This window comes from Tenrec ecaudatus, chromosome 12, assembly GCF_050624435.1.
Source record: "Tenrec ecaudatus isolate mTenEca1 chromosome 12, mTenEca1.hap1, whole genome shotgun sequence".
In the NCBI taxonomy this organism is placed as follows: domain Eukaryota; kingdom Metazoa; phylum Chordata; class Mammalia; order Afrosoricida; family Tenrecidae; genus Tenrec; species Tenrec ecaudatus.
The window spans coordinates 99,629,729-99,655,760 of NC_134541.1; the positions used below are offsets into that span (position 1 = coordinate 99,629,729).

Below are 26,032 nucleotides of genomic sequence, written 5' to 3' on the forward strand. Positions count from 1 at the left end.
TGTGTGATCTCGGCTAGCTGCCACCTGCACAGAAGGTGACTGCCAGGTCTTTGACCCTCAAAACCAGCGTCGCGAACTTAATACAATACCTGTTACCCTGTGCCATGAACTATCCATGCATGTATTCACTCATTCAGTAAACAAAGATATGCTAATCATTTACTATACATCCTAGCACCATGTGATGCACTAGGCACTTGAGGCCCTCCCGATCCATCAATTTAGTCTACATTATCTCATTTTATACTGCACTTATATTCCTTCATTTACACAACCACAAGTCCTTTGGAGGACTTTTATTCTATTTGCAATCAGAAACAGGATTGCAAAGACAAGGCGCACTTCACTGCTTACCTAGCCTGCGCTCACAGCAGGCACGGCTAATCGATCACAGCACTCATGCCCACAGAGCTGGCCTCTGGCCTCCTATGGTCTCGAAATCCTTTTCAACCAGCCACTGCCAGTCTGTCTCACCCTTGTCAACAGCACCCAAAAGGAAATCTCTCCACTTACTCGAGGGAAAAAAGAGAGAAGGCCTGGGAGTCAGTCCAGGCAGTCTTTGAGCCCAGACCCTGTCATTGATCACTCTGTAAACTATTGATATCCCTGCCCATTTTGCAAGTTGTTAGAAGATAATTAAATGATATATCATATTTGAAAATCCGGTACATGGCAGGAACCCACCAGTGCTAACTACTGACATTATTACTTCTGCCCAGAGTAAAAATAGCCCATTACATGTTGCCATGTAGAACTGCTTGAAAGGATTTACGAGGCCGTGACCTTTCTGAAGCAGATCAGCAGGCCTTTCCTAAGTGGTGCATCTGGATCGAAATGAGCCACCAACATGTTGATGCGCAGTCCCGTCTCACCATCTGCACCACACAGACCCTCCTTTCATGCACAATGATTGCTCAATAAAAGGGACAGCCGTGAACCTTGCCGATGGGACAAGATCAAAATTCAGGAAAAGATAATCATTACAGACCCCACTTGTCCCCCACAAATCTGTCCTGTAAATCCTCGATGCAACCATGTAACCCCTACACATGACCCAAGCCATGGTCTTTTCAGTTGCCTCATATGTGAAGGTTGGACACTGAATAGGGAAGTCCAAAGAAGAATCAATGCATTTGAATGATGGTTTGGGCAAAGAATATTGAAAGTACCATGGATTGCCAAAAGAACCAATAAATCTGTCTCGGAAGGGCAGCTAAAGTGTTCCTTAAAGGAAAGAACAGTGAGACTTCATCTCACGTATTTTGGACATGTCAGGAGAGACCATTCCCTGGAAAGGACATCATGTTTGGTAAAGGAGCCCAAACCAAAACCAAACTCACTGCCTCACAACTGGTTCCTCCTCATAGCCACCCTATAGGACAAGCTGGAACTGCCCTTGCGGGTTTCCAAGATTGTAACTCTTACCAGAGTAGGAAGAGCAGCTGGTGGTTTCCAACTGCTGACCTTTTGGTGAGCAGCCCAATGTGCACTCACTCCTAGAGTGGTGAAGTACAGGGGCAGGGGGAACGGGGGAAGACCTCTGTCAAGACGGAGTGGCACCATGGCAGCATCGATGGGCTCAAACATAAGAACAATTGTGAAGATGGTGTCGAACTGGGCAGCATTTCATTCTGTGGTACATGGGGTCTCTATGAGTCGGAGCCAACTTGACAGCACCTAACAACAACAATGGCCACCACACCACCTGTGTTGGAGGAGGCTTTGTGGCTGTAGGAGGCAAAGCACTCTGCTCTGCTGATAACAGAAAGGCCAGTGGTTCAAACCCACCAGCTGCTCCAAGAGAGAAAGATGAGTCTCTTCCGTGAAGAGGTAGAGCCTTGGAAACCTCATGGGGCAGTTTGACTCTGTCCTGTAAGGGTCACTGTGAGTCAGAAGCCGTGGTGTCACAGTGGTTACAAATGGACTGTGATCTGAAAGCTCAGCGGTTCAAAATCACCAGCTGCTCACAAGGAGAAAGATGAGGCTTTCTACTTCTGTAGAGTTACAATCTCAGAAAACCACAACGGCAACTCAAGCCTGTCCTGTAGGGTCACTGAGTCAGCATCGCCTCGATGGCGGCGGGATATAAGTCAGAATGTACTTGGGGGCAGTGGGACCTTCTCGGTTTGTTTTTTGAAATATCTGTAATTATAACCCCATTTGGGAATGGGTTTATTTGTTTTGTTAACAAGGAAAGGAAGCAAAGGAGATGAAAGAGGCGAGAGGGATGCTCAGTCAAGGGGAGATCCCAGAGACCAAGCTCTCATACCTTCCCCTACAGCAGTTGTTCCCCAATAAGGGATCCCTCCAATTAGAGGCTCTGGAACAGTACAGGGGGGCATGCTGCAAAAACAGATGCCTACACTTTATCCTGGATTGTGGCCTATTATGGGCTAATTGCTAGGTACCACTGAAAGGGGGTGGTATTCCAAATAAGATTGGGAACCTATGCCCTAGCGCCTGGTCCCTGGATTTGGACAGCTAGTCTCCCAAACTGTGACAGACTGCGTTATATGTCGGACTGCTAACCAGTTCTAACCTACCAGCCGCTCCTCAGGACAAAGATAAGATTTTCCTGCTCTCCTAAGGATTTATAGCCTTGGAAACCCAAAGGGAAAGGTTTACTCTGTCCTAGGAATCCTGGTGGCATAGTAGTTACACATCAGGCTGCTAACTGCAAAATCAGCAGTTGAAACCGACAGCCAGTCAGAGTGAGAGAGACAGGGCTTTCTACTCTGGTAAAGAATTAGAGTCTTGGAGTCGCCTAAGGGTGGTTCTACCCTGTCCTATAAGGTCACTATGGGTCAGCATCGACTCAATGGCAGAGAATTTGTTTGAGCTTGGGTTTAAAGGGTTCCTATGAATCAGAATCAACTTGATGACAGTAGGATTTTTGTTTTGTTTAAACTGTGAGAAAATAAATATACTTAACTATCCATTTGTGATGTTTGTGTTATAGCTGCAATAACTGAGACCCCAACCAAGAACACGTCCTCTGTCCATCACCTAACTCCATAACACACTCGGTCCCATTGTCCTCCCATACTTATTACCAAAAAGTGCTCTGGGAAGTAGGGGTTGTCCCAAGCTTTCCTATCTGAAAATGCAGGGACACAGCTTTTCCTGGTGTGACCTGATTTGGCTTGAGGGCTGAAGATTGTAAATTCTGGTGTCATATTTGGGGCATCTTGGAATTCACAGTCAAAGGATAAAGACTTGACACTAGCACAGCTAAGATAGGCTTAGGGCGTCCTGGGGTGGAGGGCTGTCAAATTATAAGATATGAAATAGATCTATGGGTCTGTAATGGCCTTTTCCCCTTGGTACCCTAGGTTTGAAGCCTTCCTTTAAATATAATAATTGAAGGTGAAGTATACAACTGTTGGAGATTTAACAGTCTACTTGGCAATACATTAAAATCAATATTATGATCCTAAGTGGGGGATTAGTAAGGTTACTTTGCATCACCAGAGGTAATTATTTTTATTATCCACATCAACACAACATAGCCGTTTCATAGCTATTAAATACTCTCAATCCCCTCCTTCCTGGGTCTGGATGCTAATGACAGTGAGCGTCAGCCTGGATGGGGACTTTATGAGGCAAGTGGTAGAGACACCCAAAGGAATGAGGTAGGGGTGCGGGGAATGCCCTTGAAAAGGCAATCGTGACCGCACTGATGGGCTGGACTTTGAGTCCACGATCTCCGAATAACATTTCACAAGTGCCAGGATATGCTGGGATATGTGTTCAGGAGCCTCTAGCATAAGCTCTTTCTCTTGGCATGTAACCTGGCATTTGCTAAACTCTGATAACGACACTGAAGGTTTCGTCCACAGGAAACCAAACCGCAATGAATTGCCATAGAAAAAGTGATAGCCACCATTCCTCAAGGAAACTTTCCTGCTATTATGCTTGGAGAGCACTCGTTCGTTCAACAAAAATCTTCTCTTTTTAACAGCCTACTATGTACCAGGCCGGTGAGGGACAAGATCGTGAGGCCCTGGTCTCACGGACCTGACGCTTGGGTGGGAGAGAAAAGAGCCAAGTAAACAGAGGTATTTCAGGTAGTGATGTGGACTGTGATGGAAATAAAATGGTGGCCTTAGAGAGAGGGCTGGTGATGAGAATCTTATGACAGGAATGGATGGACAAGCTGACTGACGGCAGGCAGATGGGTAAGACAGACAGCTGTGCACCAAGGAGTCGACCCTGACTTCGTCTCATGGCAACCTCCTGCACAAGACAAAACGCTGCCTGACCCTGCATCAGCCTAATGCATTGGGTCCAGCAGGGCGGGGCTGCCACTGTGCTAATCCATCATCTCAGCAAGTGTCTCCCTTGCCCTCGTTGTCCTCTGCATCACCAAATGTGATGTCCCCTTCCCTTCATTGATCCCTCTTGGTAATGTGTCCAAAGCAAGCAAGTGGAGCAATGTTCTGTGATGATCCACAGGACTTCCACCTGCCTGGTTTTCAAAAAGTAGACTGCGAGACCTTTCTTCCTCGTCTTAGAAGATTCCCCAGAGCCCTGTCCACCAAGGGTGACCTTGCTGGTATCTCAGATACCAGCGGCATTGTGTCCAGCATCAGGGCAACATACAAGCCATCGCCGTACAACACCCTGACACGTGTGGTGGGCCTGACACAGAGCAGAATTTTTTAATGGTTTTTTATTGCACTTTTTATTGCATGTTTCGTCAAAATTTACACAGCAAATTAAGTTCCCATTTCACAATTTCTACACCAGTGGTCCAGTGATAGAGGTTACATTTTTATCTTTATTAATTTAATGATTAATTCATAATTAGCAATTTCATTGACATACAATTCACATCTCAAATATTTCGATCACTCAATCGTATTCAGGAGCATTGTGCAACCATCACTACAATCAATTCCAGGACATTTCCTCTTCTTTATACTCGTTAGCTTCTCATTTCCTGCCAGCATCCCCTGCAGGGTCCCTTGGAATCTATTGATCCGGATGGAAGCTCTCCATAGGTTTCCCTAACCTGGGCTTCATATACAGAAAATATCTGTACAGGAAAAGACTAATGTCTAAAAGTTAAGTCTGTCTCCCAGGACAGAAATGGGGAATTGATCTCATGTGGTCCCTCTGCAAGGAGGAGGGTAGTCAGACAACGATTCTCAGTGGGAATCAAGACGTAGACTGAAAGCCAGGCAGACGTGGCATGCACCCAGGGTCAGGATTCCTGTCCACTGTCTCTGTAGCCTTGAGCACCACATTTTCTGAGCCACGAAACAAATACGCCAGAGCTTCACATAACAATATGTGTAAATCTTGGACACACCTACCCTGGCTCAAGGAAGGGCCAAGCCGCTGAAGACGACATCCAGGAGGGTCCTGGTTTGGTAAATGTCAAGGAGAGGCTGGGCAACTCTAAGAGCCCAGAGTGTCACTGAAGTGTTTGTCTGGAAACGGTATGTGTTGCTATACATCTCAAGGGCAACAAAATTCAACTTGAAAAGGGGAAGTCAATGTGGTGTCACTTTTTAGCAACTCAAAAATTTAGCCATGGCACATGTGTCAACTCAAAAGCCTTCAGGATGGTTAGAATAAAACAGGGGGAGCTTTTCCTCTGGGAAGGTACAGGCAGCCGGGCTATGAAGAAGGCTCTACATCTCAGGCTCCCTGTGGATCTAACATTGCATTCAAAAATGGAAAGGGGGCACCGATTCTAAGGATCCACATGTGACCTCCTCCCTGGGGAAAGGACAACAGAAAAGGGGGTGAAGGGAGACGCCGGATAGGGCAAGATATGACAAAATAACAATTTATAAATTATTAAGGGCTCATGAGGGAGCGGGGAGCAGGGAGGGAGGGGAAAAAAGAGGACTTGATGCAAAGGGCTTAAGTGGAGAGCAAATGCTTTGAAAATGATGAGGGCAAAGAATGTACAGATGTGCTTTATACAATTGATGTATGTATATGTATGGATTGTGATAAGAGTTGTATAAGTCCCTAATAAAATTTAAAAATAAAAAAATTTTTATAAAATGAAAGCAAAGACTCAACAAAAGTTTCGAATTCCTCTGAACAACATTCCTCATCTACAGGTTCAAAGGTGCGCGCATAGCAGGGGAGGCCAGCAGGGAGTAGGGAGCTAAGGGCAAGGAATACAAGGAACAAAGATCCTGGAATTGTTTGTAGCAATGATTGCGGATGATTCACACATGTTGCTACATACAAGACCCCTTCCATGATTCCATAGTTGTTACAGAAATAAGCTGCACACAGCTTCACTCTGCTTAACCACACCTTTTTTCACACCTACTAAGTGCCACTCACAGGGAGCCCTGGTGATGTAGTGACTACATACTGGTCTACTAACCACAAGGTCAGCCGCTCGAAACCACTGCTCCAGCAAAAGCCCGCAAAGGGGCAGTTGTACTCTGTGGTTCAGGGCCTTTGGCTATGAGCCGGAATCCTCGACGGCAGTGAGGTTAGTGGGTTTTGAAGTGCTGGGCACACAGTCCCCTGTTGCCTCGCTGAATTGTTCTCCCAGGACTGTCCTTCTCTGGTACAGCAGGAACAGAACTCGGCATCTCCGAGACAAAGCCAGACATCATCTTGAGCAGTTGGGCTTTCTTTACACACACTCCCACCGCTGGTTGGAAGTGCTTTGGGAAGGCGACGTAAATCTAATTAGGCGAAGCCATGTGGCCAGCATTAGTGACAATTTCTGAAAAGAAACCCAGGAGATGACTTGCAGACAGTAACTGTCCCCCACCCCCACCCCCTTTGAAGAGCTTTGGCTCTCTGTTGCTGGCACACACACACACACACACACACACACACAGTCTCATTTTAGGGGAGAAAAGCAAGATGTGTTTGGGGCCTGGTCTGCCGGTGTCACTACAACATGAACTCAATATTCCTGACAGAACAAACACGTGTGTCTCCGATAGGGACAGGAGGAAACATAAGACAGGAACAAATGGCGAAGAACGGGCCAGCTGCTCTTCCTTTGGGAAGGAATTGACAGCTTCCCTGCTTCTCATTTGCATTAAAACATTAGTAGTAACACACACACACACACACAAGTTGTGTTATCAACTGGCATGCAGAGTGCAAACATTCCCACTGGGTAAATCATTCCTGTTGATCTCTTTCCAGGGCCCCCGCCCCACGAGTGAGGATAACCGCACCACCATGCCGGGGAAGGCACGGGGCTCGGTGTTTTGCACAGGCAGTCCCTGATGATGGGCCACTGTTTTGGTTGTCCTGGGATTTTTCACCGTTTTATTGTATTTTCATCATATTGCCTAAGTCTCAGCTTCACCTTCCACTTCATCGTCAAGCTGCGAACCACAAACCCACTAGCTGTGGGATGATAAACTTTCCCCAGCTTTGTCTCCCCCAAAGACATGCCAGACATTAGGGGCTCTTTGCCAGCATATGCGGGGTCAGAGCTTCGAGACCATCTTCTGGGCTCAAACCCACTGGCCACTCCGTGGGAGAAAAATTAGGCTGTCAAGATTGACAGCCCTGGAAACCCAATAGAGCAGTTCCACTCTGTCCTGTCACACCACTGGGAGTAAAAATCAACTCAAGGGCAGTGGGATCTTGTGGGGTTTTTCCTACCACTCTGAACAAGCTATTTCACCTTCAGCCTCGGTTTCCCCATCCTTACAATGGGGGAACAGTACAGTAGCAACCTAATAGTTTTCAGGATTAAATATGTTAATAGTATGTAGAAGGTTTAGAAAGCTGACGATCCCCATTCCTGTTGATCTATTATTAAGCCTGCAAACGCTGGAACCTGTGTAAGGCAGAAACCTTTCAGAGAAGGAGGGCAACTATTTCCCACAAACAGAAGTTGATTTGCAAGACGCAGAAAAACAAGGCAGGCGACACTTTGTACACCGCCAGGCACTCTGTGAGAGGAAGGCGAGGCCTAACATGCTACTTCTGTCCAGAGAGACCGTGTCAGAAACCCACAGGGACAGTTCTACCCTGTCCTGAGTCGGAATCACCTCAGGGGCAGTGTGTTTGATTTCCTTGTAACCCAAACACAAAGCCCAGCGCGCTGCCATTGAGCCCTCCACTCGGAGGCTATCCATCTTCACAGGAGCAGACAGCCACATAGGTGTCCCTCAGCGCCGTCCATCAGTATGAAGAGCCAACTTCGTGGTAACTGACCCACAGCACCAGGCTCCTTAGGAAGAGTAAAGGGAACCTAAAAGAACCCCAAAGTGCAGTGGTGATGCACGGGCTGAACACCAAAGGGTTAGGTGTCTGATCCCACCCAGAGGCTCTGCCAAGCCCTGCCCCTGGGCGTCCATCCAGATTCATTGAAGAAACCAGCTCCGCCCACAGGGTCATCGTGAATGGGAATCAGTTCAGCAGCACCTAGCAACCCCAACAAAGGGAGCTCACCGCACCTGGAGGCCCAGAGGGATGGGGGCTGTCCCTGGCATGCAGGGAGCCTGGGGGGGGGGGGGGCGAAACTAGCAAAAAAGCTCAAGAAAATTTCCATTATTTTGCTTTTCCATTTCCCATGAGGTTTCTGAAGCCCCCTTGCATGTTCAGAGCACTTGAGGACAAAAATGTATCTTCAGAAGCAAACTCTAATTACAGAGAAGCCCAGGATGATTTGCAGAAAATCACTACCTCATCTGAATCTACATCCTGTTCATCAAAGAGGTCGGGGCCCTTTTGATTATTAGACTAAATATTTTTAGGCCATACCACCAAATGGCTGGGGGGAAAAAATATGAGCAGCAATCTTGTGAAGGAAAAAAAATCCATCTTAATATAAAGAGTCACATCACATCACAGGGAAAAATCAACCACGCAGGTTTATGAGAGCCGTCCCTCAGAGGCCCGTTCTTCTCCGGAGCTGCCTTCCAGTGCTCTTTGCCATGGCCTCTTCCCAACACCAGGCTTCTGCAGGGGCAGGGGCTGTCTCACCCTCCCCGCCTGGCTGAGCACAGAGATCAGAGGGCGACCTCGTGTTGACTTTAAGGAAAAATGAGAACCAACCAGGTGACAGGGTGGGGGCGGGGCGATCACTCCTTTAAAGTCATGCCAGGCTGCCACTGGATCCAGATGGAAAGGACATTGACATTATTCTGACACTCACTGGTTGCCGACTCCCAGACACCCAGCCACCAGATGCTGTACTACAGGAGAGCACTGCCCCTGTGGGTCTGGGGGTCTGAGACTGCAACACTTAGGGAGCAGAAAGCCTTGTCTTGGAGTTACTTAATTCCTGGACGCTTAGTGCCAACCGAAACCAAACTCACTGCCTTCGAGTCGATTCTGACTCATAGCGACCTGGCAGGGCAAGGTAGATCTAACTGCCCCTGTGAGTTTCTGAGACTGTAACTCTTTACAAAACTGGAAAGCCGTGTCTTTCTCCCTCAGTGAGGCTCATGGTTTCGAATTGATGACTTCACGGTTAGGAGTCCAACATATAGCCAACCTCTAGGCCACCAGGGTTCCGTAGATGTTTAGTGCAGACCCTCCTAACTGTGCAATGACAGCCCCATCTTGGTGCCTTCCAAGCCAGTGTGCCTTTCTGCCTGCTTCTGTAGTGACACATCACTGTAGCTCACAGAATACCCAGAGAAGGTTTTCTGTTCTATAGGTATATATCCTTCTTGTGGCTCCAAAGTCTGGTCTAACTTTCCGGTGATCAAACTGAACTCTGGGACTTCTCAGTTTCTTTAACCCCTAAAAGCTGATGAAATATCAATCATCCAACACTATCTTCTCTATAAACTCCCCAAACCACTTATCTCTCAGTCTATAATGTACAACAAGCACCTATGAATCAACAAGAAAACAAAGACACCATGGCATAGAAAATCCATTGTTGTTCTCAACCACGCATAGGTTTGCTGTGTACGTGAAACACATGAATGGAATCAAATAGATGCACTTTTACAATATTCCTGAGGATTCGAGGAAAGAAGAAATGGACCCACCTGACAACATTGTATGAAAGAACTGCCTGTGGCAATTCTTGTTTAAAACCATGTCCAATTTAAAAGAAATGGGTAGCGGGGAACAGGGCACTAACCCGCCCAAGAGGAGGGTAGTGTTGATACCTCCACAGGGAAAGAGGGACCAGACTTCAATCGGGGCTCCAAGATGTGAACGCAGCATACCGGCATGAAGCAGGGAACCAATAGTCTGAGGAGCCGGCCCCAAGCCCAACTATGTGGACAGCTACCCCTCCCTGGAGAAGAATTTATTTCCGAGGACATCACTGAAGCTACAGCTCAGGGAGAGGGACATGTCCGATCAAACCACACAGGAGCAAATGAAGGGGGAGGACGAGAGTGGAGCACATCCTGGCCCACCAAGATTTGAGGACGATATCCCTGCTCAGAGCAGCCAATGCACAGAGAGAACCATATGGCCGGCCCCACACGAGACATAACATCCCTCACTGACCCATAGCCCGACAGGGGACAACACTGGAGACACTGTGGGAATTGCGCCTGATCTAATCCCACCACACCGAGGCAAAACACTAAGGGTGTGCAACAGAAGAGCAAGGAGAGCAGAGCAAGGAAGTCCTGAGGTAGTATCAAAATTAGACTTTGGGGCCAGGACATGGCACCACATCAGACTCAACCAGAAAATACTCCTAAAGGTCAACAAACAGACCTTGAACTATTTACAGGCTTTTCTTTTTTTCATCATTGGTTTTTTTGTTGTTACTGTTTTGTTTTCTTTTGTTGCTTTGTTTTGCTCTGTCTTGTTTTTGTGCATATTATTATCTCTGTAGGTCTATCTAGATAAAATAGTCAGGATAAACAAGCTGGAGGAGAAAACAATGGGACCAACCAGTCCGGGGGTCATGGGAGAGGAAGTGGTGGGGGAAAGGAAGTGGTGCAAACTCAGGGACAAGGGAACAACAAATGATCCAAAACCGGTGGTGAGGAGGGTGTAAGAAGTCTGGTGGGCTTAATCAAGGGCAATGTAACTTAGAGGAATTACTGAAACCCAAATGAAGGCTGAGCATGACGGTGGGACAAGAGGAAAGTAAAAGGAAATAGAAGAAAGAACCAGGAGGCAAAGGGCATTTATAGAGGTCTAAAGACAGGCATGTACATATGTAAATATATTTATATATATGATGACAGGGAAATAGATCTTTGTGCATATATTTATAGGTTTAGTATTAAGATCGCAGATGGACTTTGGGCCTCCACTCAAGTACACCCTCAATGCAAGAACACTTTGTTCTATTAAACTGGCATTCCATGATGCTCACCTTCCCGACACAATCACTGAAGACAAAGCGAGTGCATAAGCAAATGTGCTGAAGGACCCTGATGGAGCCTGGCTATCAAAAGCTATAGGATCTGGGGTCTTAAAGGCTTGAAGGTAAACAAGCGGTCAGCTAGCTGAGAAGCAACAAAGTCCACATGGAAGAAGCACACCAGCCTGTGTGATCATGAGGTGTCGATGGGATAAGGTATTAGGTATAAGGTATCAAAAAACAAAAAATCATATCATTTTGAATGAGGGGGAGTGAAGATTGGGGACCCAGAGCCCATCTAAACACAACTGGACATCCCCTTATAGAAGGGTCATAGGGAAGAGATGAGCCAGTCAGGGTGCAGTGTAGTAAGGATGAAACATACAAATTTCCTCTAGTTCTTAAATGCCTCCTCTCCCTCTCACTCCCACCCTGATCATGATCCCAATTCTACCTTACAAATCAGCTAGACCAGAGGATGTACACTGGTACAGATAGGAACTGGAAACACAGAGAATCCAGGACAGATGAACCCCTCAGGACCAGTGGTGAAAGTGGCGATACCGGGTGGGGTAGAAAGGAGCAACTGATCATAAGGATCTACATATAAGTCCCTCCCTGTGGGACGGACAACAGAAAAGTGAGTGAAGGGAGATGTAGGACAGTGTAAAACATGACAAAATAATAATAATTTATAAATTATCAAGGGTTCATGAGAGGGGTGGAGGGGGAGGGAGGGGGAAAATGAGGAGCTGATACCAAAGGCTTAAGTAGAAAGCAAATGTTTTAAGAATGATGATGGCAACAAATGTACAAATGTGCTTGACACCATGGATGTATGTATGGATTGTGATAGAGTTGTGTGATCCCCCAATAAAATGATTTTCTTTAAAAGTCTAATTTATGATATCATGCCTGGAATTCATGCATGTTGTTTATTTCCAGTCTAAAAGACTTTCTTTCACAAGATACCCTTTTTGGGCTTCAAAATTCCACTGAGTGCTGAGGTACAACTGTAGACTAAATGCCACAGTCCTACACAACCATTGGCTTGGTCACCAGAATCATCTTAATGTGATTCTGTGCCTGGAAACCCATCTCTGGGCAGTCATTTATGACCAATACAACTGGAAATGAAATTCCCTTGATTAGGCAAGGTTCATTAATGCCCGTGCCTGCCCTTTGGCCCCATAGGAGGTGAAACTTCAGTGACTTCAATGAGTTAGTTCTTCCATTTGAGTGCTGATTCAAACACATCCTGTAATTTAAAACCACAACTGGTCCCCATGAATAGACCAGCTCTTTCTCTAACCCACATTCTCTCACTCACGTCTGGGTAGCACATTCCTGGAGGCTCAAAGTATTTCCCTGTTCAAAAGGGAAGAGAATAGGTTTGTTTCCACCAGCGCCAGAACTGAGCACAGCCATTGATTGCTATGTCCGTGTGATACATCTTTCAGGGCTGGGGGTTTGTCATGACACTTTCAAGTGCCGCTGTATTTTGCTCTGAAACATAGCCGGGCCTCACACCATTTTACCGTTATTCATCTGGGATACGAATAAATAATGTCACATTCTTTCAAGCAAGGAAGCCAAAGATGTTCTATTCAGTGGCCCATTTTCCGAACCGGGTAAACACTGGCTTTGTTAACACACCGCAACCCTTCCCCAGGCCATGAAGAAATCATCACCCTGCCTGCCACCCATGCCAAGGTCCTGGGCATCTTCCCCTGCCTGCCACCCATGCCAAGGTCACGGGCATCTTCCCCTACCTACTGAGCGCAGAACTGTGCACCCCAAAAGTCCAAAACGACGATTCAGCAAATAAAACACCAATGCAACTCCTGGAGACGCTTCCGCAGAAGCGACCCAGGCTGTACCCTGTGCAATGCCAACACTGCTTCTGCTGCAGGAGTCTCTAGCCACAGCTGATCGCGCCCCTTGAATTGTCTGGCTTCTGTTCTTTTAAACCAAGCCCTCCACATTACTTTAATGTGGGGGTTACTTGAAAACATAATTGCTAGGAATAACCGTAGTAGTACCCCATTGTCAAAAACTAAGCAATCTTCTCTCTCTTCCACCCCCATTAGCCAGAGCGTCAGCTCCGTCACGTGCGTGCTGTTGTGGACACAGACCTTTGAAAGAAAACTATTTGGGAGCAGACCACCAGGCCCAAGCGTATGCCAACTGTGGAGGAATTCAGCACCAAGTACGTTTCTGTTCCGTTTTGGTTTTTCCAAGCAGAAAACGGGGGGCGAATTTACTACCATCGAGCGCACATATATGCTCAAAGCAATATGGCCATAATTCACACACACACACACCACCACAAAATATATCTTCTTTGTGAATTATTTTTGGCAAATGTCGGGGTTATGAAACATAGGTCTCATTCTTGCCCTTGAATGTTTTCACAGATAGCAACTGGAAACCTAAGGGGCGCCTCTGGTCTACCTCAGATAGCAGACAAGTGAACGAACCATTGGCAAGCACCTTACTCAGGCAAGACGAACCCACCAAGTGATCTGTTGTTTGGCAAGTATACAACCAGATGAACAAACGCAGAGGGCCACTTGTTAATCGACGAAGCAGGCAAGATAAGCCTAACAAGTGATCTACTGTTTAACAGAAGAGCCAACTCCTAGGAGAAAACAAACAAATGAACAAGCAGTTCATAAGAAAACAACAATGAAGCATCTGGCGGCACCGAACAGTTTCATGTGAAAGACCACCCAATGGCCAAGCGAGGAGCTCTTGGCTAAGCCAATCACGCGCCATAAAATCTGGGACAGCAGACCACTACAGGGTCACCAGACACAACTGAAAACGTGTGGCGTGGCTATACTTACGAAGGTTATTGATGGGGGTCCGTGTATCCATGTTTTCATAATGCTGGACGTGCACAACGATATTTAGGTCTCTTTCCATATGGTCAGTGTTGCAGTGGCCCTGTGGCCTCATGACATCTGCAAGGGCCCTGAAAGAAGAGAGAATTTGTCCTGTTTATTCAGAAGGCAACTATTGCCACCTACTGCGCACCAGGCAAGAGTCACTGGGTAGTGCAAATAGTCGATGCCCTCCGGCGTGAGCTAGAAGGTGGGAAGTTCGAGCCCACCCAGAAGTCCCGTAGAAGAGAAGCCCGGTGAGTAACTTCTCAGCTCCCCAAACAAGCAGCTACTGAAAAACCCATTCCCTGGATGGCTGGCGCAAACGGCTAAGCACTGAAAGACCACATCCTGGAAGGCTCTACAGAGTACAGCTCCACTCTGCACACCCCAGGGTGCCTGGAGCCACAACCACCCAGGCCTCAAGTGCTGTGCCATCCGTGAGCAAGTGACAAAGTCCCTTAGGACATCAAACTGCCACGCGAGTGAGGAAAGAGAGAGAAGCAAGGAAATCAACATAGGTAGACGTTACGTGGAACCACACAGAGTCGTCCACGTGGACTCAGCCCTGCAGTGGCTGTATTATCCAGTCCGTGGAACTGCCGAGAGGATTGAATGATGAATGCAGGGAAGGTGCCACACAGCCTGAAACCCCACGGATTTCCTTCCCTCCTTTTGTATCCAAAGAGCCCAGGTGGTGCCATGAGTTAGGCCTTGGTTTGCTAACTGCAAGGTCAAGGGTTCAAACCACCAGTTGATTTGAGGTTGGAAGATGAGGCTACCTGCTCCCATAGATTTGTCTTCTTGGACCCCTTCCGACAGCAGTGATTCTGGTTTATCCCAACATTTCAAGTCCCTTGGAGCAACAGTTGGGGACTGACCAAGGCAACTTACCAGAGACTGGACACTACGGACATCACTTTAAATGCCTCCCTTCAAGAAAGGAGCCCAGAAATGCTTTCTGTGGTTCTTTCTCTAGTAAACCAAGGCTCAAGGCCACACAGCCAGGAAGCTGCAGCACAGGGGCTTAACCTGGAACCAGGCTCTCAGCCCTGACCCTTTGCACCTGGTCTCCTGAGGCTGTGGGGATCTGCTGGACCCCATGCCCACTCCCCTCCCACTGTCCTCTCTTCATATCTGGATGGAGGCGAGCTAAGGAAGAGGGGTGCTGCTTGTATTCAGGTTCTACCCATTTATCATCATCTCAAACCCCTCTAATACTTTCCCAAGGTCAACTACAGATCTTTAGCCACAGAGAAGTCTCCAGGTTAGGTTGGTTTTGTTTTTATTAATCACTTTATTGGGGGGGGCTCATACAGATCGTATAACAATCCATCATCCAATTGTATTAAGCACACTTGTCCATATGTTGCCATCAACATTTCCAAACCATTTTCTTTCTCTTGAACCCTTGGTATCAGCTACTCCCCTCCCCTCCTCGTAAATCCTTGATCAATTATGTATTATTTTCCAGGTTAGGTTTTTGCAAACAAGGAAACACGTGGGAAAGGCACAGGTGACCTTCCAAGGGAGTGTCAACCAATGGGGTGGGCCTAAGTGTTGGCACAAGCAGAGAACATCACACCCAAGGCTGGACCTAGCCAACACAACCTTTCCCTTTAACTACCCTTCCACATTTGCTTATGTTACTAAGGTACCCAGGCGGTTCAGTCAGTTAGGGTTGGGCTGCTAACTGCAAGGTCAGCAGTTCAAACCCACCAGCTGCTCCAAAAGAGAAAGATGATGTTGTCTGGTCCCGTAAACATTTACACTTTTAATGATCACTGAAGATCAGGGTGTTACAGCAAAGTGTGGTGAAGGAAGCACATGTTGCCGGCTATAAATCAGAATAGTGTCAGGTCTTAAAGGCTTGTATTCAAACAAGCAGCCATCTAAGTGAGGAGTCAACTAAGTCCACAAGGAAAAAGTGCACCAGCTGGTGTGATCCAAAGATGACAATCACAAAATCCAAATATGACAACGGGAAAAGTCTGAGATTAAATTGTTTATAACCAATTTGTAGACGGCTGTGGAGGGCAGTGAGAGCCCAAAACCCATATGCAGAGTACCTAGTCAGATTAAGACTCTGACAGATCCCCTGTAGCCACAGACAAGAGTCTCAAACAGCTTTACTATCAGACAGAGATCATTGTAAATTTGATTATGCTGGTTTGAACTTGATACTCGGTCGGTTGACCTCCCTCTTGACCCAACCTAAATTTTTCCTAGGCTCAAGTGTTTCTTGCTTGTTCCATGACAAAAACTTCTTCCCTGATTTTTTGAATGTTGATGGTGGTCTTTTCTTACTTGCTCATTATGTATCTTTTTCTTTATATTATTATTATTTTTCCTTACCACTTGATTTGGTTTTGTTTGTTCACTGTTTCTGTTGGGTTTCCTAGTTTATGAAGCACAGACGAAGTAGATGCCTAGAGATAATAACTGATGCAAGAGTTTATAAGGGATGTGGAGGTGAGGGTGGGAGATAGATGGGGAGGGTGAAGGGATTACAATGAATGTGGGAGCGTATAGGGAACACTCGAACTGATTGTGATTGTACAACTCATTTTAAAAGTGATGTACCATGGAAGTCTATGATAGGTGAATATTAGATCAAGGAAACCTTGGGTTAAAAAATAAAGAACGAAAGAAACCAAGCGTGACCATCGGTTACCATAGGTGAAGGGGAAAGGGTTGCTGCATAGGGTACAATGAGTTTATGTCAATGGAGGTGGACTAATTTGGAAGAGGATATCAGTAGTGGCTGTACAGCACGAAGAGTATAATCAACGACACTGAATTGTACAAGTAGAAGTTGTGGGTTGGAGACCGTTCCTTTGTGTACACTTTGGCCACAATTAGAAAATGTTAAATGAATAACAATGACAAGGAAGAAGAAAATGTTCTAGAATCAAATACGATGGCAATTGTACAACTCGTCTTGATATTATTGAATTACTAAACTGGATGACATATAAATAAAATGCTAACTAAACTATTACATTTTAAAAGGGGGGATTTACAATTTTAGAAGCCATCAGAAGCAGTTCTGTTCTCTCCTCTGGTAGGCCGCTATGCGTCAGAATAGACTCAATGGCAGTGGAAATCAGTTACTGGCCCCATACTAATCAACATGAACTGCAGTGGGGGAGACCGATAAATAAGTCAAAATCTAATGAACTACTATGCTAACTGTGATGTGAAACAAAACGAGGAGGTGAACAAGGGCTGCAACCCAGTCAGGGCAGTCAGGGAAGGCTTCTGGGGGAGGAGGCACTGGAACGACGAGACGGAGGCGACATCCTGAGTAATAATGAGGAGCTAGTTATGCAAAGTCTGATGGATGAGAATTGGAATCAACACATCAGCATCAGCTCCAGGGTGAGAACAAACGGCATACTGAGGGTCAAAAGGAAATGGCCATCTCTTCCTCTCCAACTACAGTGAGCAAGCAAACACAATTAACAACAAAATCCCACGCTGGTCCATGGCGACCCCAAGCGCGTCAGAGAAGGGCTATGCTCCATACGGGGTTTCAATGCAACCACTTCGGAAGTGGACCGCCGGCCCTGCCTTCAAGGCTGAGCACATCAACCGTGCACACCACCTGGGAACTGCATAGAAAGAGGACATCAGTGTTCCAGAGCACAGCCCAGATCCTGGGATCTTGACTCAAATCCCCCGGGCATCCCACCCAAACCATAATCTGCCTTCAACCTGAGCATTTCCTAAGGCAAGAGAAGCCTGGTGACATGTGGAGGGACAGCAGAGAAGGGGGGAAGGGAGACTCCGGATAGGGCAAGATATGACAAAACAACGATGTATAAATTACCAAGGGCATATGAGGGAGGGGGGAATGGGGAGGGAGAAGGGGGAAAAAAAAGAGGACCTGATGCAAGGGGCTTAAGTGGAGAGCAAATGCCTTGAGAATGATTGGGGCAGGGAATGTATGGATGTGCTTTATACAATTGATGTATGTATATGTATGGATTGTGGTAAGAGTTGTATGAGTCCCTAATAAAATGTAAAAGAAGAAAAGAGAAAAAAAATGATTATGGCAAAGACTGTACAGATGTGCTTTATACAATTGATGTATGTATATATATGAACTGTGAAAAGAATTGTATGAGCCCCAATAAATTGTTAAAATTAAAAAAAAAAAAAAGAGAAGCCTGGTGGTTTTTTCTAGCCTGCAAGGGCAGCACGAGGGAGGGAGCTCTCTGGAACAGCCGAGATGGTGGCACAGGTCCCCAGACATGTGCCGAAAGGTGTGTGCTTTGCTGTGTAAATCATACCTCAGTAAAGTGGGTTTTCAAAATGCAAGGGCTCCATGCCCTAAGGCAAGCAAAGATCCTACAAGAGAAATAACCTGCAGGCTTATCCACCTCCTGCAGGATGTCTGTGTGGGCTTCTGCAGCCAGGGAAGCTGGTCACCTAGGATCAGCACAGATGTGTAGGAAGGGATGGGCAGGGAGTTGGGAGAAGAGAGAAACAGCCAGGGGTGGAGGGGCACTTGCCACTGGGTGGCATTTCTTCGCAAGGGCTTTCAGTTTTCTGATGCATGTTTGAAGGACTCACAGGACCCTGTGCTATCAAATGAATTCCGTTGGAAGGTTGACAAAATAAGGAAATATGTTTCTACCCGTTCCAAGTCTAAAGAGCATCAAATACCTGCTCCTGCCCCCCGAGTCACTGAACAACAAAGCCCCCACCAAGACGAGGCCTGGCCCTGCCCGAAGCAGATGCAGAACACACTGGTGGTCTTGATCTTATAGTGGCCATGTGAATTCCCCCTTGCCCCCCCCACCCCATTCACTCATGCGCAGTCATTTGAGCTAAGTCTGGCTCACTTGAGTTCAAAGGCTCCAGACCTGCCCTCTGGCTTCAGAATGCCTAGACTTGAAGACTGACATCTGAACTGCCAGGTGCCTGCTCCTCTCCTCAGAAAGCAAGCTGTGCCTTTGTCAGCTGCAGGCTGATCCTGCTTCTTGGCAGAGGGAGTGTGGAGGTAGACCAGACCCCACACACCAGGAGAAAAGCCTTTACCATCAGTCTGCCCAAGAGCTGGGGGTAGGGGGCATTTTAAGGTCATCGTACTCTCCTGTTCTGAATCTACCACTCCTTCCTGCTAAGATTTAAACCTAAGACCAGAGAGGTTATGAGGGTTGGCCAAGGCCACACAGCTAAATAGGTGCAGCCCAGTAAAGAGCAGGAACCAAGTGTCCTGTCTGCAACCATCACTGCCTTCGTACCATAGATCAAACATAACCCAACCCATTGCCTCTGGATCTATTCTAACTCATAGCAAGCTAGAAGGTGAATCTTTAAAGGTACAGACAGCCTCATCTTTCTCCCCAGGAGCAGCTGATTGGCAGATCTTAGCCGCTCATCTTGCTGACGCCAACACCGAACCCACACTGCCAACAGGGCTCCTTTCCAGTAAGCCGGGGGTAGAAAGTTCAAATGATTAAAATGCTGCTAAGAGCTTCTCAGTGCTCATGGCAGGCCTATCGCTTAGGAAGCCTCGTTGTTGTGCTCCAGAGATGAGCACATCAGACTCAGTGGAAGCAACTGGCCCAGCCCACACAGCCTGTAAGTGATGGATCTGGGGCTCCATCCGGACCAGATGATTGGCAGCTATGCTGTTAGGCTCCAACTTGGATGCATCTCTAAAGGGAGCCAATTACATAGCTGGGTCAATTAGCTGAGGTGGTCACTGAGATGAACTCGGGACCACCCGAAAGGGAGCAGTCACCTGTCTGCAGCAGCCCCTTGTGGTCATGTTCAAATGAAAGATCAATGTTAAGTATTTCAAATGTTTCAAAGACTCTATAGAAGAATCCTGATCAAAAGGCTGTGAATGTGGGACAGACTGTAAAATTCCCATGGAAGCTAGACTTTCTGGAACTATGGTGGCGGGGTGAACTGCGCCTCCCCACCCCACCCCCCGCACACGTACAAAATTATTGCCCTGAGAAAATGTACAACTAACTTAAAAACAAAAGCCCGATTTTGCCATACCTACTGATTTTCCAGGAGAAATCAACAATCCAGATTTCGGTGTGAAATCTCTTCATTTTCGTAGGCTAGCAATTGGTTCACCTGGGGTTTTAAAACACTGCACCTAGCAGAAACTAAAGAGCCTTAATAGTCACATGCAATGAACCTTGATTGAATTGTGACTTGAAAAATCAAGTCGTAAAAGAAATGTTTGATACAACTGGGGATTTTTAAAATATGATTGGCTATTTGATGATGCTAGGGCACGTCGGCTCATCTTCTTGGGTACGATAGTGGAATTGTCCTTGTTCTTAGGAGAGCTACATTAAGAATTTAGGTATCGTGTCTACAACTTATTTTCTAGGCCCTCCTCCCAAAGAGAAAACCAAAAAGGAACAAGAAAAAAACAAACCCACTCTTGTGGAGTCAATTCCGACATAGCAATCCTACAAAACCAAAAAACAAACCAACAAGCTCACTGCCATCAAGTCAGTGTGGACTCATAAAGACCCTATAGGACAGGACAGAACTTCCTCTGTTAGTATCCCAGACTGTAACTCTTTGGGGAGTAGAAAGCCCCATCTTTTTCTTGAGGAGTGGCTGGTAGTTTGACCTTGTGGATCGCAGACTAACAAGTAACCACTGCATGACCAAGGCTCCTTGATGGCCCTATAAGGTACAGTAAAACTAACCAGCTCATCTGGTTTCTGAGGCTGTGAAGCTTTATATAAGCAAGTTGCCACATCTTTCCCTTGAGAAATGGCTGGAGGGTTTGAACCAATGACTTTTTGGCTCGCACTTTCACCACGGTGGTCCCAGTGCCCCTCCACAATAGGAGGAGAGGTAACTGATGAACACATGGAGAGAGAATAAATAAGAAACATAGCGTAAATATGACAGAGCATTAACAGCTGCTCAATCTAGATCTGGGTTCTCTCGCAGGGATAATTTTGACCCCAGAGGACATCTGATTATGCTTGGAGTCATTTTCTCACAAATGACTGGTCCACCTAGTGGACAGATGCCAAGGGAGACTGCGTACATCCTGCAATGCTTGACAGTCCCTAAACAAAGAATTACCGGGCCCCAAGTGTCGATAGTGCCAAGGTCAAGAGCGAAGGGTATCCAGTTGTTGGATGTCGTCCAGAGCCACTTCATGTGTCTCATAGAACTGTGCTCCATGTGGAATGGCTGATTTCCAAAGACTTCCAGGTCTTTCTCCCTGGTACATACAGTGAGTGCACAATAACTGGGGGCTGTTATTGTTGTTAGTGGGACTCTCGACAAGTCCAGAGTAGATCTGCTGCATATGGTTTTCAAGGTTGGGATCTTTCCAAAGCAGGTGGCTGGGTCTTATCTGTGTGTGCCACTCAGGGACTGAAGGATAAACGAGAGTTCATTTTCTTATTCTTCAAGGTTTTTATAAGTTTTATTTGTCTCACAATTTTTAAAAAGAAAACCATTTCGATCAAATAAAAACACCTTTCGATCCACATGTGACCTCTTCCCTGGGAGAGGGACAGCAGAGAAGGGGGGAAGGGAGACTCCGGATAGGGCAAGATATGACAAAATAATGAGGTATAAATTACCAAGGGCACATGAGGGAGGGGGGGAAAGGGGAGGGAGGGGAAAAAAAAAGAGGACCTGATGCAAGGGGCTTAAGTGGAGAGCAAATGCCTTGAGAATGATTGGGGCAGGGAATGTATGGATGTGCTTTATACAATTGATGTATGTATATGTATGGATGGTGATAAGAGTTGTATGAGTCCCTAATAAAATGTAAAAAAAGAAAAGAGGAGAAAAAAATGATTAGGGCAAAGACTGTACAGATGTGCTTTATACAATTGATGTATGTATATGTATGAACTGTGATAAGAATTGTATGAGCCCCTAATAAATTGTTAAAATTTAAAAAAAAGAGATATAAGAGCACCCAATAAAATGATTTCAAAAAAATTTAAAAAAAAAAACAAACACCTTTCAGCCCAGCAAAACACAGAAGCATGTTTGGCAACCAGGGCTACGGTCATTCGCAGACACTTTCCGCCAATAGGCAGGGGTGGAACAGACTGCCGCGCCCTGGATGAGGGGCTGCACATTGTACTTGTGCCCTACTCCCTCCTGGAGGTGCTCCCCTAACCCTGTGAGCAGCCCAGGAGCCCCAGGCTAGGAGCAAGCGTGCTTAACACCTCAAGGGAGTCCCCGCCAGGTCTCAATTTGTCCCTTGGGGCAACACAAGGACACTGCTCACCAGGGAAAGCTTAAGAGACAGGAGCAACAGCATGCGGTGAAGCTCTGCCAAGAAGGGGCTTCCAGGAGAGATGGGAAGAAACACATCTCAGGGTCCCTGGCACCCTCAGGCAGAACAAATGAGGAGGGCTGCCGCTGCCAGTTAATCTCAGTTGATGGCCAGGCAGGGCCTGCCACCTCCCCAGAGAGCATTCCTCAGAGCACTAGGCTAAGCTAATGAGCCAACTGCCAGAGTTGGGGCTGGATGTGACTCCCTAAGTTGCTAGGACAGCTCCAGCCCCACTGAAACACCCTACAGGTGACCAAAAAACAAACTCACTGCCTTTGAGTGACTGCTGACTCATAGTCGCCTTCTGTAGAACTCCAGTCTTGCTCCCATGGAGCTGCTAGTGGTTTCAAACGCCTTAAGCTGTGATCCCCATGGTCAGCAGTTCGAAACCAGTAGCAGCTCCTCCAGAGAAAGACAGGGCTTTCTACTCCTATAAACAGTTACAGTATCAGAAACCCACTGGGGGTCGCTGTAAGTCAGCATTGATTCCTGGCAGTCACCGTAACAAAAAACAAGCAAGGGAAAGCAGAAAGGGTCACCTTGGCTCACCCCTCTCAGGGATGAAATCATCTTTTCCCTAACTTGTCAAATATTCCTAAACCCCAAACCAGCGATTCTGTAAATGTGGACCATTTTCAGTCAGAGCCACGCATAAACGATTATCAAATGCAGCTTTCCAGGCCACCCCGGAACCTACTGATTCACAGTCAGTAAATGGAACCTAGGGAGCCCTGGTGATGCAGTGGTTACTCACTGGGCTATGATCCACAAGGTCAGCAGTTGGAAACAACCAGACACTCCTTAGGAAAAAGATGGGCTTTCTGCTCCGTAAACCGTTTCAGTCTCAGAAACTCATGGGAAGTTCTACAGGGCCACTATGAATCAGAATTGACTTGATGGCAGCAAGTGTGCTTTTTAGTTCGGATGGAACCCAGGAATCTGCATTTCAGTAACACCTCCAGGCTTGGACCCTCACTCGGTCTGAAAATGTCTGTCTCAGGAGCCTGTGAAACCATGGGACTAGAGCAGCGGTTCTCAACTGGTGGGTCTCGACCCCTTTGGGGGTCAAATGACCCTTTCAAAATGGTCACCCGATTCATAACAGTAGCAAAATTACTGTTATGAAATAGCAGTGAAATGATTTTATGATTGAGGTCACCACAACATGAAGAATTGTATTAAAGGGTCGCAGCATTAGGAAGGCTGAGAGCCACTGGCCTAGAGGGGGCAGTTTTCTAAGCAACCTTGGACAAGCCATGCAGATGACGTCCTGATTGCCCCTTCTGTTAAATGGGAATTAAAACAGCATCTGACTTACTGAGTAGTAGAGAGAACTAAATGGGAGACTTTACACACACACACAATTGCACAGTGTCTGGCACGCAGTGTGAACTCAACAAATATTATTCCTTTCGCTGAGCAGGCAGGAGGAGTGGGGACTTTTTAAAGATGTGGATGTTCAGACTCCACCCCGCTCTAAATCAGATTGAATTATTGAGGAGAGTGTGTTTCAAGCACATCATTCCAAGTGATTCTAAGCAGCAGGCTGGGTTAAGATTTCCACTGATGAGATTCTAAAATCTATCTGTCAAAATCCACTATTTTCCTAAGCAGGCACTTCCATTCACGTCAGTCTTCTCCAGAATTTTTCCCGGACCCCCATTGAGACCCAGCTACCTCCTGACAGGGTACCTGGAAGAGCCACTGGCCAGGGACTTGTCCTGGCCCCTGCAGTCCTTAAGGTGACTGCAACCCCCTTTGACAGTCACCCACCATCCCCAGCAGAGCTTCTGGGGGGCAGGGTGGGGAAGCTGGGTTCCTGACAGATTTTCAGGACCAAGGGGGAGTGTTAGCTTGCTAGGACACCCAGATGAAAGCACAGAAATCCCCCTTGCTGCCTTTAGAAGCTTCATCCCAACCCCTTCCCCAACCTGTGAGATCCGATTAACCAAGCAAAGGGCTCAGCTGAGATCTTAGCAGAGGGCTTTAACTCCAGTCAGCAAGGCTGCCTACCTGTCGACCTGTCTGTCTCTGGACCACACTCTCTAACAAGGCGACTTGCTGCCACAACTCTGCCCCCACCTCCTCAGTGCCCTCGTTTCCCCCACAGCAAGGGGGACTGTCCAGGGTGCTGAGGAGAGCAAGAGGTCAGCGCTGGGCTAGGGGTGACTCGCTGGTGCACCAGGGGCTGCAGGGGTGGGCGGGGCCAGCTTCTCATTCCTTCTGTAGGTCAGGCTTCTAGAATCCACTGGGTGCTTTGCTCTAAGGAGTCCTTTGCCCAGAGAACTCACCTCCCCACATACCTGCATGTAAAGAAACTTCCATGCCTCTTGCCCCAAAGCCCTCCCCTCTGGAAGGGGTGGGGGGATAAGGAATACATAGGATGCCCTCTGCGTATAAATAGCAAATAATTACTAGTGAGATGGTGATGTTCCTTCGCCTATTTTTGGTGGGTCTCTTTGTTCAGATGTTTTTAGACCGGCGCACGGGGCGCGTGCACACACTCGCTCACGCACAGGCCTGGCGGAGGTGTGGGGTGTGTGCAAGGAGGCGGGAGAGGGGCACGTGGCGACTTCATAGCCCAGAATCAGGCGGAAGGTGGTCAAAGCTGGCGTCCTGCTCCCCCCGCCCCCACCCTGGCCCAGGTTCCTGGTAGTTCGCAGGCCGCCAAGTGCTCTACCACCCGCAGGGCCCGGACCTCACCCCACCCGCTCCGCATAAACCCCCGCCCCCACCCCAGCCCCCACCCCCAGGGCCAGGGGCTGTTTCCTCCGAGGCAGCTCCCTCAGCCTCCAAAGTTACTGGGTTGTGCGAATCAATTTAGACACTTAAAAAAAAGGAAAAGGCAAATAGCTCCATTAATCCCCAAATGCCTTCACCCATCTGCTGCTGCGACTCGCCGGAGCTGGAACTTGCATAAGGAATGAGGCAAACGGAAAAGTTGACGAATCAGGGCGCCTGGGAGTGAGGGTTCGCCGGGAGGGACTCCGGCTCCCCGGGCACCGCGCTCTGCGTCCTCGGCCGGGCCAGCCGGGTCCCGAGAAGTGGTGGCGGGAGAAAGGCGAAGAGCGAGTCGTGGCCGCGAGCCCCCGAGCTCTCGCTTCCCCAGAACGACAGGGACCCTCGCAGCTCGGGGGAAGCGAGGCTTTTGTTCTCGCCCTCCCTCCCTCTGCGCCTCCCTCGCCTCCTTTTCGCGAGCCGCGAGAGTAGCAGGCGGCGCACACTCCGCCAGCCTCCCGAGCACGGGTTCACACACGCCCCCTTCCCGCCCGGGCTCGCCGGCCCCTAGCTCCCCACCCGCGAGCGTCTGCAGCGGGGGGCGCTTCCAGCCCCCTCCCCACGCCCGAGACTCCCCGGCCAGCGGCGCCCAGGCGCTGAGGTCACCTCAGACTTGGGCGAGAGGGGGCGGCAGGTGGGCGACGACAGGGACCCAGAGCCCTCCAACAGAGGCGCGCGTACCCGCAGCTGCGGGGCGCCGAGCCCAGCGCCCCCTCTCCACGGGCCGGCCGGGCCGAAGTTGGCTCCCTGGGGCAGCACCCAGCGCAGAGGCAGCGCGCGGGGTGCAATTGCCTGTAGGCAGGGGGTGGGCTGGAGAAGGGAGGGCAA

The 26,032-nt window shown here is 47.8% G+C and overlaps 1 protein-coding gene across 1 annotated transcript in view; it reads right to left on the reverse strand.

Annotated features, from left to right (window-relative positions):
* Positions 1-26,032, reverse strand: part of SHISA9 (shisa family member 9) — a 310,911-nt gene that overhangs the window by 284,299 nt on the left and 580 nt on the right. Inside the window, exon 2 of the mRNA XM_075528406.1 lies at positions 14,092-14,219. Within this exon, the coding sequence (XP_075384521.1) occupies positions 14,092-14,219 (128 nt within the window). The remainder of the gene's footprint in view (positions 1-14,091; positions 14,220-26,032) is intronic.